Raw genomic sequence first — 13,098 nt, forward strand, 5'->3', positions numbered from 1 at the left:
TAGTCCCTGCCCCCTTGCCCCATGCCCACTCCATCCTTTCTTTTCTAAGAGTCTTCTTATGTCTGTTTGTTTTTCAGGACTCAGCTCAAAGCTATCTCTTTCTGAGAAGCCCTTCCTGAGTCATTCCCATTCTCACTCTCCCACAGTTCCTCTCGCCACACCAGGTTAGGGGCTCCTCTGTGCTCCTGTGATCACATTGTTTACATCCATAGCAACACTATAACAAAAAAAAAAAAAAAACAATTTTTAAAACTTGCCTAAATTTATAACCTAATCATGAAGCACAGGAAAAATATTTTTAGTTCACATTGATTTGAGAGCTTATTGTGCACCAGGTACCATTCTAAGAGCTTTCTACAAATGATCTTATTACAGTTTTGGAACAGCCCTGTAGTAGACACTCCTGCTGCATACCAAACAATCAGTTCCCTTCTTTATGGCTGACAGAGCTCTAATTTTATTCGGATGCCTACAATTCAAAGAAAGCTATAACCCACTACTGTGGGTTGAAACCAACTACTGTGATCCTATTTCTCTTAGAGTGATTGGTTTCAGTATGGACATGTGAAAAAAATTCTAGTCGGTGAGATATGAAAAGAAGTCTAACGAGTGGGGAGGTGCTTCTCAACAGTTTCTAGATGCCAGAAACTTTAGCAATCATTTTACAATTAGCAGGGGAATTAGCCTCGGAATAAGGAGACAGAGAACGTCAGAACCAAGAAATGGAAAATAATTATGTCTTTGATAGTGTCACTGATTACTGAGGTAACCACTCCAGAAATATCAGGACTTTTTTTTTATGTGATGAAACATAGTTTATTTATTGTTTAAATTGAATTACTTGTAGTCAAAAGCATCTTAATCATTGTGAAATCCTTTAGAATGTCCTGTTATTATTTCCATTTTACAAATGAGATAATTGCAGCTCAAAGATGTTAAGATTAACTGCTTATAAAAAGTTAACCTGCCCCTAGGACTTTCTTCTCTGCTACATGTATTTTATTTTGCCCATAATGAAAACAACTGATTGACTAAACTGTTCCAGAGATGTTAGTATTCATTAATCAAGAAGTAAATGAAGGTCAGACTCACAATCTTACTTGCTTACACCAAGTTCCATCTCCATCCCGTGCCCAGTGTAACTGCCCCTCTCAGTCACCCTTGCATCAGTCCCAGTCCAGTGGACTCCCTCCCCTAGAAGACTGGCCCACCACTCTGCCAACCCTACATTTCCTGACTTGGGAGTTCTGCAGAACTTTGGTTCTGGTGGTGGTGGTGACAGGTCTCATTTCACAAACAAACTAAAGCACACCTAGTTAAAATGCATCATATTCAGGCCAGGGACTGAACACTTCCCTCAATAGGCAAAGAGAGCTTCCACAGATGACTGGCCTGGAGGATAAAGTGGCCAGGACATAATAGTAGAACATAAGCAGCACACATTGGAGCACTCCCTGAAGTGCCAAGCCTGGGGAACAGGGGGCACTACATGGCATGGCACTAAAGGACTTCTTCTTTGCAAGGCCATTACCCTCAAGAACAAGAGACATAGCTGACTTTCCTAACAGAGAGAAACAGGCACAGAAACTTAGGCAAAATGCAAAGACAGAGAAATGTATCCCAAATGAAAGAACAAGACAAGACCATGGCCAGAGATCTCAGTGAAACCGTTGCAAGTAACATGCCTGACTGAGAATTTAAAATAATAATTATAAGGATACTCACTGGATTTGAGAAAAAAGTGGAAGACATGAATGAGACTCTTACCACAGAAATAAGGAATAACACAGCAGAGATAAAGAGCTCAATGAATGAAATAAGAAACACACTCGATAGAATGAACAGCAGGCTACAAGAAGCAGAGAAACAAATTAATGACCTAGAAGACAGAGTAATGGAAAGTAATCATGCTGAACAAAAGAGAGAACAAAAGAATTACACCAAATGAGCCTAGACTAGGGAAATCACTGACTCCATCAAATGTATTAATGTTCGACATTATAGGAGTCCCAGAAGGAGAAGAGAGAAAAAGGGGCAGAAAATTTATTTGAAGAAATAACAGTGGAAAACTTCCCCAATCTAGGGAAGGAAACAGATATCCAGATCCAGGAGGCACTGAGAACTCCCATCAAAACCAACAAAAGCAGATCCACACCAAAACATACTGTAATTAAATTGGCAAAATATAATGATAAAGAAAAATACAATTTTAAAAGCAGCAAGACAAAAGATGACAGTAACTTATAAGAAAAACCCATAAGGCTAGCAGGGGGGTTCTCAGCAGAAACCTTTCAAGCTAGAAGGGAGTGTGGTATGTTCAAAGTGCTGAATGGGAAAAATCTGCAGCCAAAAAACCCTATCCAACAAGGCTATCATTCAGAATAGAAAGAGAGATAAAGAGTTTCTTAGGCAATCAAAAACTAAAAGAGTGCATGATCATGAAACCAGCCCTGCAAGAAATATTAAAGGGGAGTCTTGAGTAAAAAAGAGATCAAAAGTGACAGTATAAAGGTAGGAAACACAAAACCAGTAAAAATGAATATTTCTGTAAAAATCAGTCAAGGAACTCACAAAATGATATAAAATATAACAACATATACCTAACACATGGGGAAGAGACAAGTAAAGAATAGGTTCAAACTACAAACCTAATGGTAACTACAAATCAAAACCCACTAATAAACATATAAAGAATAAAGAGAAACAAATCCAAATATATGACTAAAGAAAATCAGCAAACCACGAAAGAGACAAAAACAAGAGTCAGAGAAAATCTTCAGAAACAACCACAAAACAAATAATAAAAGGACAGTAAGTACATATCTATCAATAATTACTTTGAATATAAATGGACTAAACATTCCAATCAAAAGACATAGGGTGACAGGATATACCAAAAAAAAAAAAAAAACACAAAACAAACAAAAACAAACAAAAAATAAAACAAAACAAAACAAACAAACAAAAAACAAGACCCATTCACATGATGCCTACAAGAGACTCATTTTAGCCCTAAAGACATCTGCAGATTGAAAGTGAAGGGATGGAGAAACATCTATCACACAAATAGATGTCAAAAGAAAGCTTGAGCAGCAATACTTATATTGAACAAAGTAGATTTTTTTGTGTGGGGTGGAACATCAGTCAGGGGTGGAGAGGCAGAGAAAAAGGGAGAGAGAGAATTTTAAGCAGGTTTCACATCCAGCACAGAACCCAACATGAGGCTCAATCTGATGACCCTGAGATCATGACTTCAGAGCCAAAATCAAGAGTTAGATGCTCAACTGACTGAGCCCCAAACACTGTAGATTTTAAAACAAAGACTGTAAAAGAGAAAAAAGAGTGCCACTACATAATAATAAGGGGGACAATCCAACAAAAAGATACAATAATTGTAAATGATTATGCATCCAAGTACATAAAACAGTTAATAACAAAGAAACTAATCAATAATAATACAATAATAGTAGGGGACTTTCACACCCACTTACATCGATGGATAGATCATCTAAATGGAAAATCAACATGGGAACAGTGGCTTTGAATGACACACTGGAAGAGACGGATTTAACAAATATATTCAGAACATTCCATCCTAAAACAAGAGAATACCCATTCTTTTCAAGTGCACATGGAACTGTCTCCAGAATGGATAACATGTAAGACCACAAAACAAGCCTCAAAAATTCAAAAAGATCAAAGTCACACCATGCATCTTTTCTGAACTCAATGCTATGAAACTAGAAATCAACCACAAGAAAAAATCTGGGAAGACCACAAACACATGGAAATTAAATAACATGCTACTAAACAATGAATGGGTCAATCAGGAAATCAAAGAAGAAATTTAAAAAACATGGAAATGACTGAAAATTAAAACACACGAGTCCAAAACTTTGGGATGCAGCAAAAGTGGTACAAAGAGGGAAGTTTACAGCAATACAGACCTACCTCAAGAAACAAGAAAAACCTCAAATAAACAACCTAACCTTATACCTAAAGGAACTGGAAAAAAATAAACCTAAAACCACCAGAAGGAAGGAAAGAATAAAGATTAGAACAGAAATAAATGATATAGAAACTGAAAAAACAATAGAAACAGATCAATGAAACCAGGAGCTGGTTCTTTGAAAAAAATCAATAAAACGGATAAACCTCTATCCAGATTTATCCAAAAGAAAGAAGAAAGGACCCAAATAAATAAAATCCAAATGACAGAGGAGAAATAACAACTAACACCACAAAAATACACACAATTATAAGAGAATATTATGAAAAAACAAATGCAAACAACTTCGACAGCCTGAAAGAAATGGAAATTTTTCTATAAACATATAAACTACTAAAACTGAGGCAGGAAGAAATAGAAAACTTGAACAGACTGATAACCACCAAAAAATTGAATCAATAATCTTAACTCCCAACAAACAAGTCCAGGACCAGATGGCTTCACAGGCAAATTCTACCAAATATTTAAAGAAGGTTAATACCTATTCTTCTCCAACTATTCCAAAAAATAGAAGAGAAAGGAAAAGTTACCATTCATTCTACTAGGCCAGCTCTCCTTAGTACCAAAACCAGTTAAAGACACCACAAAAAGAGAACTACAGGCCAATATCCCTGGTGAACATGGATGCAAAAATTCTCAACAAAATACTAACAAACCGAATGTAACAATACATTAAAAAAAAAACATTCACCATGAGCAAGTGGGATTTATTCCTGGGTATCAAGGGTAGTTCAATATTCACAAATCAATCAACATGATACATCACATCAATAAGAGAAAAGATAAGAACCATATGATCATTTCAGTAGACACGGAAAAAGCATTTGACAAAGTATAATGTCTGTTCGTGATTAAAAAAAAAAAAAACCCTCAACAAAGTAAGGATATAGCAAACATACCTCAACATCATAGAGGACATATACAAAAGACCCATAGTTAAGATCATCCTCAATAGGGAAAAACTGAGAGCTTTTCCTCTCTGGTCAGGAACAAGACAGGGATGTCCACTCTCACCACTGTTATGCAACACAGTACTGGAAGTCCTAGTCTCAGCAATCAGACAATAAAAATAAATAAAGGGCATCCAAATCAGCAAGGAAGATGTCAATCTTTCACTGTTTGCATGTCATTTGCAGATGACATGATACTAGGTAAACCCTAAAGACTCCACCCAAAACCTGCTAGAACTGATAAACCAATTCAGTAAAGTTGCAGGATACAAGATCAGTGCATAGAAACCTGTTGCGGGAGGAGCGCGGGGGCCAGGGTAGTGCGGCCTGGGGTGCCAGCGGGCAGTGGAGCCTCGGCCTATGTGACTGGGTGGCGCGGGCGCGACCTCCGTCTGGAGAGGATCCAAGATGACCAACGAGGAACCTCTTCCCAAAAAGGTTCGACTGAGTGAAACAAACTTCAAAGTCATGGCACGAGATGAGTTCATTCTAAGGTGGAAACAATATGAAGCATATGTCCAAGCCTTGGGGGGCAAGTACACAGATCTTAATTCTAATGATGTAACTGGGTTAAGGGAGTCTGAAGAAAAACTAAAGCAACAAGAGTCTGCTCGCAGGGAAAACATCCTTGTAGTGCGACTAGCAACCAAGGAGCAAGAGATGCAAGAGTGTACTACTCAAATCCAGTACCTCAAGCAAGTCCAGCAGCCTAGCGTTGCCCAACTGAGATCAACAATGGTAGACCCAGCGATCAACTTGTTTTTCCTAAAAATGAAAGGTGAACTGGAACAGACTAAAGACAAACTGGAACAAGCCCAAAATGAACTGAGTGCCTGGAAGTTTGCGCCTGATAGGTAAACAAATCATACTCCCCAGTCAAAACTTCCCTGACAGTCCCACTATGAGAAAGCTGTGGTGGGACAGCCAAGTACTTGTTTCCACACCAAGACTCAGACTTTCTGAGCAAAAAAAAAAAAAAAAAAAGCCACATTCTTATACTATCCAGCTGGTAATGGTTAATGTAAAACTTACCAGATGAACCTTGTGTTTCAGCTTTTTTTTTCTTCCCCCTCCCCTTGCTTCAGAGGCCTGATGGCGTTGGACTATTCCACAGAAGTGGCCACCTTCGAAAAATTCCCCTTCTAGAATATGTAGACACTTGAGAAATGTTTCTGTTTGAAGAAAATAGATGGAGAAACAGAAGTCTTAAGTCTGTGGCGCACTGTGTCTTCAGACAGTTTGGAGGAATGAAAACCTAGAGATTTAAAATCATGAATTGAACGTGTAAAATTCCAGTAAAATGCATCACTCTTAACCTTGAGCACAGTGACTTAGAGACACTGTATCTCAAGTTTGCCAATAAGACTGTGGACTTCGTGATTGTTGTTGAACTTCTGGGTCAAAACTCAAATGAGGTGAATTTTGCCCTTAAAGGGTTTATTTGCAAATAACCAATTTAATAGTCACGAGAGAATCAAATAATAGATGTCAGGACAAGTAGTTCATATGTTTAACCGTTTAGTTGGGGCTCTATATTACTTGATTGAGCCTTAAATCAATGTGGTTTTAATCAATGGTTTGTTCTTTGAATGGTTGCTAATGCTGTAGATAATCTTACTGAGGACTATACAAACAAACATAAAGGTGTGGTATCAAACTTCAGGTTAAAACTGTTTGAAGCATTATAAACATTCATTTCACTACTAGATTGTATAAGGATATTGGCTGTGATGAGACTCACTGTGTTATATTTTTCAGTAGTAAAATTAAATCCCCATTCCATTCAACAGGCACAAGTTGAAAGCGCATTGTCGTTGGTGTTAATGGGGGAATGTGTTTCCTTCATTGTATTTGGGCCTTTTGTATCGCACTCTCGATATTAAATTAAATGTGCCTTGAAGTAAAAAAAAAAAAAAAGAAAAAAAGAAACCTGTTGCATTTCTATATACCAATAATGAAGCAATAGAAAGAGAAATTAAGACCATAACCCCATTTATAACTGCACCAAAAATAAGATACCAAGGAATAAGCCTAACCAAAAAAGTGAGAGACCTGTACTCTGAAAACTATAAAATGCTGATGTAAGAAACTGAAGATAACACAAAGAAATGGAAAGACAAAAAAAAAAAAAAAAAAAGAAATGGAAAGACACCCCATGCTCATGGCTTAGAAGAACAGATATTGTTAAAATGTCTATACTACCTAAGTTAATCTACAGATTTAATGCTATCCCTATCAAAATACCAACAGCATTTTTCACAGAATTTACAACAAGCAATCCTAAAATTTGTATGAAACTACAAAAGATCCCGAATAGCCAAAGCAATCTTGAAAAGAAGAGCAAAACTGAAGGCATCATAATTCTGGACTTCAAGCTATATTACAAAGCTGTAGTAATCAAAACAGTATGGTGATGGAACAAAAATAGACACACAGATACACAGAATAGAATATAAAGCCCAGAAATAAATCTACAACTATATGGTCAATTAACCTTTGATAAAGCAGCAGAGAATATTCGATGGGAAAAAGTCTCTTCAACAAACGGTGTTGGGAAAACTGGACGGCAACATGCAAAGGAAAGAAACTGGACCACTTTGTTACCCCATACCCAAAAATAAATTCAAAATGGATTAAAGACCTAAATGTGAGCCATGAAACCATAAAAATCCTAGATAAGAACACAGGCAGTAACCTCTTTGACATGGGCCATAGCAACTTTTTCTAGCTATGTCTCCTGAGGCAAGGGAAATAAAAGCAAAAATAAACTATTGGGAGGGACTACATCAAAATAAAAAGCTTCTGCACAACAAAGGAAACAATCAACAAAACTAAAAGGCAGCCTATAGAATGGGAGAAGATATCTGCAAAGAACATATCCAGTAAAGGGCTAGTATCCAAAACATATAAAGAACTTATAAAACTCAACACCCAAAAAGCAAATAATCCAATTACATAACAGGCAGAAGACATGAACAGACATTTCTTCAAAGAAAAAATACAGATATCAACAGACACATGCAAAGATGCTCATCATCACTTACCATCAGGGAAATATAAATCAAAACTACAATGACATAATACCTCACACCTGTCAGAATGGCTACGATCAAAGACAAAGAAAAAAAAAAGGTGTTAGCGACTACGTGGAGAAAAAAGAACGCTCACGCACTCTTAGTGGGAATGCAAACTGATGCGGCCCCTGGTGAAAACGGTATGGAGGTGCCTCACAAAGTTAAGAATAGAACTGTGATCCAGCAATCACACAACTGGGTATTTACCCAAAGAATGCAAAAATACGAATTCAAAGGGATACATGAACCCCTATGTTTATAGCAGCATTATTTAGAATCACCAAGATATGGAAGCAGCCCAAGTGTCTACCGATTGAAGAATGGATAAAGATGTGGTATGTGGCGTGTGTGTGTGTGTGTGTGTGTGTGTGTGTGTGGGTGTATGCTTCTGCTGCTTTGTTTAGATATATATACATATATATATACACATATACATTTATATATATACACACACACAAAGAAATATTATTCAGCCATAAAAATGAAATCTTGCCATTTGCAATAACAAAGATGGATCTAAAGAATATAATGTTAAGTAAAATAAGTTAGAGTGATTTCACTCATATGTGAAATTTAAGAAACAAAACAAAGGGGAAAAAGAGAAACAAATCAAGGAACAGATTCTTAATGATTGAGAACTGATGGTTATCAGAGAGGAAGGGAGTGCAGGGGTGCATTAAGTAGGTGATGGGGTTTAAGGGGTGCATTTGTCATGATGAGCCCTGATGATGTATGGAATTGTTGAATCACTATATCATACACCTGACACTAACATAATACTGTATGTTAGATAACTGAAATTAAAATTACGATTTTTACTTCTTTTTTTTTTTAACGAGGTCAGAAGGCATACTTTCCCTTTCTTCTCAAACATATATTGCAAGTATCACAGAAAGTCCTAATAACATATGCAACACCACCTGGTTTCAAAATAAAGAGAGCACACACAAGAATGGTGAGTACTAAAGATCCACATGGATCAAACCAGGAGCAATGCTTCAGGATGCCGGAACCTACCCAGTCCATTATTCGCCCTGCCCCCTGCACTTCTAAGTATTTGCTCTGTGGAGTCCACTGCTCTTTGTCAGATTGAAATCCCAGTAGCTCTCTTCCCACATTCCAGGTTAATAGTTGCCTCCTATCCCAAGATGTATAGTCCATACATAGAAATCCAGGCACCTTCAAGTAGATTTGCTAAGCTTAGCCATGTTTCAAGTGGCATCTCTGCAAGCCACATTCCAGCTCAAATTCTGTACAGAAAGTTGCTAGCAAGGAACTCTCACCCCTTCTGGACTTGCTTTGCTACTGAAGCTCTGGTCACCAGGCTCCTCTGTCTTCACTCTTGGCTTCTTCCTTCTCCTTCTCCTTCTCCTTCTCCTTCTCCTTCTCCTTCTTCTCCTTCTCCTTCTCCTTCTCCTTCTCCTTCTCCTTCTCCTTCTCCTTCTCCTTCTCCTTCTCCTCCCCCTCCCCCTCCTCCCCCTCCCCCTCCTTCCCCCTCCCTCCTCCTCTCCTCCTCCTCCTCCTCCTCCTCCTCCTCCTCCTCCTCCTCCTCCTCCTCCTCCTCCTTCTTCTTCTTCTTCTTCTTCTTCTTCTTCTTCTTCTTCTTCTTCTTCTTCTTTCTTTTCATAAACCAGCAGTGCACTTTTAATTAAGGAGCTATGGCTGTGCAGAGTGCAAGCATCTCCTTCAAGCCAGCATCCCTCCTCTTGCTCCCACTGGGCTCAAGCAATGGGGGCAGAGCGCTGAGTGGACCAAGGCCCCTTCTGGGTCAGGGAGAGAGGAGAGGTGGTTAATGGGGGGCAGGGATGGTGGTGGTGGCTGCAGATGGAGGGAGGGATATCTTCACACAGGGAAAAAAGTCTCCATGACAGACACAGGGTCTCTAAAAATAGTCCTGCTGGGAGCCTAATGGTCCTTGCCATAATTGCAGAAGTCAGGAGAGGAGGTGTCTGGAGTTTGCTCAAGTGGCTGAGTGGGAAGGAGGTGCCACTAACTTGGAGGAGGACCTGGAGCCAGGCCGGCTATGAACAGGGGAGGGACCAGCACTGTGGCTGGGGGAAAGAGACAGGGACACAGAGAGCCCAGCAGGTGGGGGAGCTGACACATGGTTCCCTTACCAATCACATGGCAATCCACCATTGTTAGTTTCTGTGGTGCCCTCACAATCATGGTAGAGTACTTCTGCAGCTCTGATGACTTGGAGCTGCAGCCAACAGGTGCAGAACTCTCCTCCGGGACCAGATTCCTTTATCCCCTCCCTCTGTCTCCTTGATGTATCTATATTGTGAGTGCTCGATTCTATCCCTCTCAAAACTGTGTTGTGACCTTGGACTTTGAATGGGGCTTCATCCCTTGGCATCAGAAAAGAGCCTGATACATAGAGTGGCCTGCAGAGAGGGTTTTCAAGGCTATCCCCAGAGCGAGCCTAGGAACTGCTAGAGCATCGGGTGAGCCCAGCTTTTTTAAGGACTTTGTATCCTGCTTGTTCCAGCTGCACATTGGGTACCACACCGGTATGGACATCAAAAATTCAGCCAGTCTGGAAACTGACCAGGACTCTGCAAATTACGTATATAAATACTGGATCTGCTCCTATGCTTCCCACGTCAGGGTCCTGAGTAGGGTACTTGGAGCCTCCATTTGCCTCCAAATTTTCTGGAACCGAGTGGCTTTTTTTCCCTGTCATTTCAGGGTGCTGGGGGCAGGGTGAGGAGGTGGGGAGGTGGGGGGGGGGGAGAACCAATGGCAGAAGCCACACCTGAGAAGCAAGATGCATGGTTGAAGAACCCAGCTCTCTTCTCTCTGTTGGCAAGTGCAACCAGGACATGTTTGTCTGCACAGTCTTGCTCTGCACACTGTCCCGCAAATGTGCCTGGAACAACCGCTGAGCGTGCCAAATTTTCTAAACAGGTATTGGGAGTACTTAACTGGTGAGGGAGCCCATGGTCCGAAGAGAGCTGAACACCTGCTCCAGCAACCCTGACAACTGATGAGGAACAAGAGCTGCTGCGCATGAGCTTCCCCTTCCCTCTCCTCGCGTGCCCAGTGGGAACCAGTCCACTAAGGGCAGGTACAGCCTTGGCTCTACCCCAGGGTCTCGAACACAGAGAGTAACTGCAGTACAGACACACCCTGCCCAGCGAGAGGCTCAGAGTAGCCCTGGTGTGGACAAAAACCCGACTTTGGAGCAGCCCGGATGGCTCAGCGGTTAAGCACCGCCTTCAGTCCGGGGCGTGATCCTGGAGACCCTGGATCGAGTCCCACGTCGGGATCCCCACATGGAGCCTGCTTCTCCCTCTGCCTGTGTCTCTGTCTCTATGTGTGTGTGTCTCTCATGAATAAATAAATAAAATCTTTTTTTTTTTAATTTTTATTTATTTATGATAGTCACAGAGAGAGAGAGAGAGGCAGAGACACAGGCAGAGGGAGAAGCAGGCTCCATGCACCGGGAGCCTGATGTGGGATTCGATCCCGGGTCTCCAGGATCGCGCCCTGGGCCAAAGGCAGGCGCCAAACCGCTGCGCCACCCAGGGATCCCAAATAAATAAAATCTTAAAAAAAAAAAAAAAAAAAAAAACGACTTTGGGCTTCAAAGAGAGTATACAAAACCTCTATGGAGAAAATGACCGAAGTTTACCGAAAGACTTAAAAGAAGCCCCAAGTTAAGTTAAATTAATTAGGTTAAATATGGCAAGTTCATGAACTGTGATTATTGTAAAATTTCCAATCCTCCCCAAACCATTAATTGAACTTAATGAAGAACAAAAAATGGAACTCGAGTTACCAGATATCAATGCTTGACACGACATAAGATTCCAAAGCATTGAGTAGATTAAGGCTTCTTAAACTTTACTGCTCATAGGAATCTCCTGGGGGATCTTGTTTTTGTTTTTTAAAGATTTTATTTATTCGTGAGAGACACAGAGAGAGAGAGAGAGAAGAGAGACAGGCAGAGGGAGAAGGAGGCTCCCTGCAGGGAGCAACATGTGGGAGCTGATCCCAGGACCCCGGGGATCACACCCTGAGCCAAAGCAGTCAACCGCTGAGCCACCCTGGTGCCCCCTGGGGGATCTTATTAACCGCAGGCCCTAACTGAGAAAATACAGGATGCAGCTTGAGATTCTGCATTCTGAACAGGCTACCAGGTGGTGCTGATGCTGCTGGTCCTCAGACTATACTTTTGAGAAGCAAAGGAATAAATAATTGAAAGAAGAGAATAGAGAGCCCAAAAACAAACCCATGCATTTCTGATAGCTTGCTATACAGGAAAGATGGCATAGCAGATTATAGGGAAAGTGAACTATTTAATAAACTAAGCTGATCCATGGTCCTTGCAAGAGGGTCATAAGAATGTCAAAATGAGGGACAGATTTGAAGATACTTTGTGGTTGCTTGGAAGATAGAGGAAGGGGGGTCCAAGCCAAGAAATGGGTGCTAGAAGCCAGAAAAGGCAAGGAAACTAATTTCTCCCCTAGAGCCTGAAGAAGGAATACAGCCCTGCCTACACATTGATTTTAGCTAAGCAAAACCCATTTCTGACCTTCTGACCTTATAAGATAATAAATTTGTTATGTTAAGCCACTAAGATCGTGGTAATTTGTTACAGGAGCATCAGGACACAAATGCATCATGTAACAAAGGACACCATATAACAAAGTGAAAAGATAAGCTACAGACTGGGAGGTTTTTGCAAAGCATACAGTGTACAGGATTAAGATACAAGAATATAAGATGAACTACGTCAATAAAATAGGACAAGTGGCCCACTAGAAAAACAAACAAAAGATACACATAGAATTCGAAGAGGAGAAAGCCTCAGTGGCCAAGAGTAATAAGATGCACAGGCTCGCCAATAACTCTTGGAAATGCAAATTAGAAAAATTAGATACCATTGTACACGCATAAAAATTTTAACATTTTGATAATGCCAAGTGTTGAGAATGTGGAACAATGGGAACTTTCATTAAAAAATGCTGACAGGAGTGCATATTTTTGCAATGACTTTGGAGAGAGCAATTTGGCAAAACTTAGTAAACTTGAAGGCACTTGTACTCTGATTCAGTAA

General features: G+C 40.3%; 1 protein-coding gene and 1 long non-coding RNA gene across 11 annotated transcripts in view; one reads left to right on the plus strand and one right to left on the minus strand.

The window, feature by feature from the left end:
* The window catches only part of LOC144280561 (uncharacterized), an 81,244-nt gene extending 71,791 nt beyond the window's left edge, over positions 1–9,453 (minus strand). For 9 of the 10 annotated variants that reach the window (XR_013348979.1, XR_013348983.1, XR_013348977.1 and 6 more), the window contains exon 1: positions 5,992–6,209. This is a non-coding gene — a long non-coding RNA (uncharacterized LOC144280561). Of the gene's footprint in view, positions 1–5,991; positions 6,210–9,316 lie in introns of those variants that run through there. The other variant, XR_013348980.1, reaches the window with a different exon arrangement.
* Positions 5,288–6,120, plus strand: LOC144280560 (pre-mRNA-splicing regulator WTAP-like). The gene is made up of 2 exons (XM_077842719.1): positions 5,288–5,813; positions 6,045–6,120. The coding sequence occupies exons 1-2, from the start codon at positions 5,368–5,370 to the stop codon at positions 6,103–6,105; spliced, it is 507 nt and encodes a 168-aa protein (XP_077698845.1). The 5' UTR covers positions 5,288–5,367; the 3' UTR covers positions 6,106–6,120.
* Positions 9,454–13,098: the final 3,645 nt, after the last annotated feature.

This window comes from Canis aureus, chromosome 12 (genome assembly GCF_053574225.1).
Source record: "Canis aureus isolate CA01 chromosome 12, VMU_Caureus_v.1.0, whole genome shotgun sequence".
Classification (NCBI taxonomy): domain Eukaryota; kingdom Metazoa; phylum Chordata; class Mammalia; order Carnivora; family Canidae; genus Canis; species Canis aureus.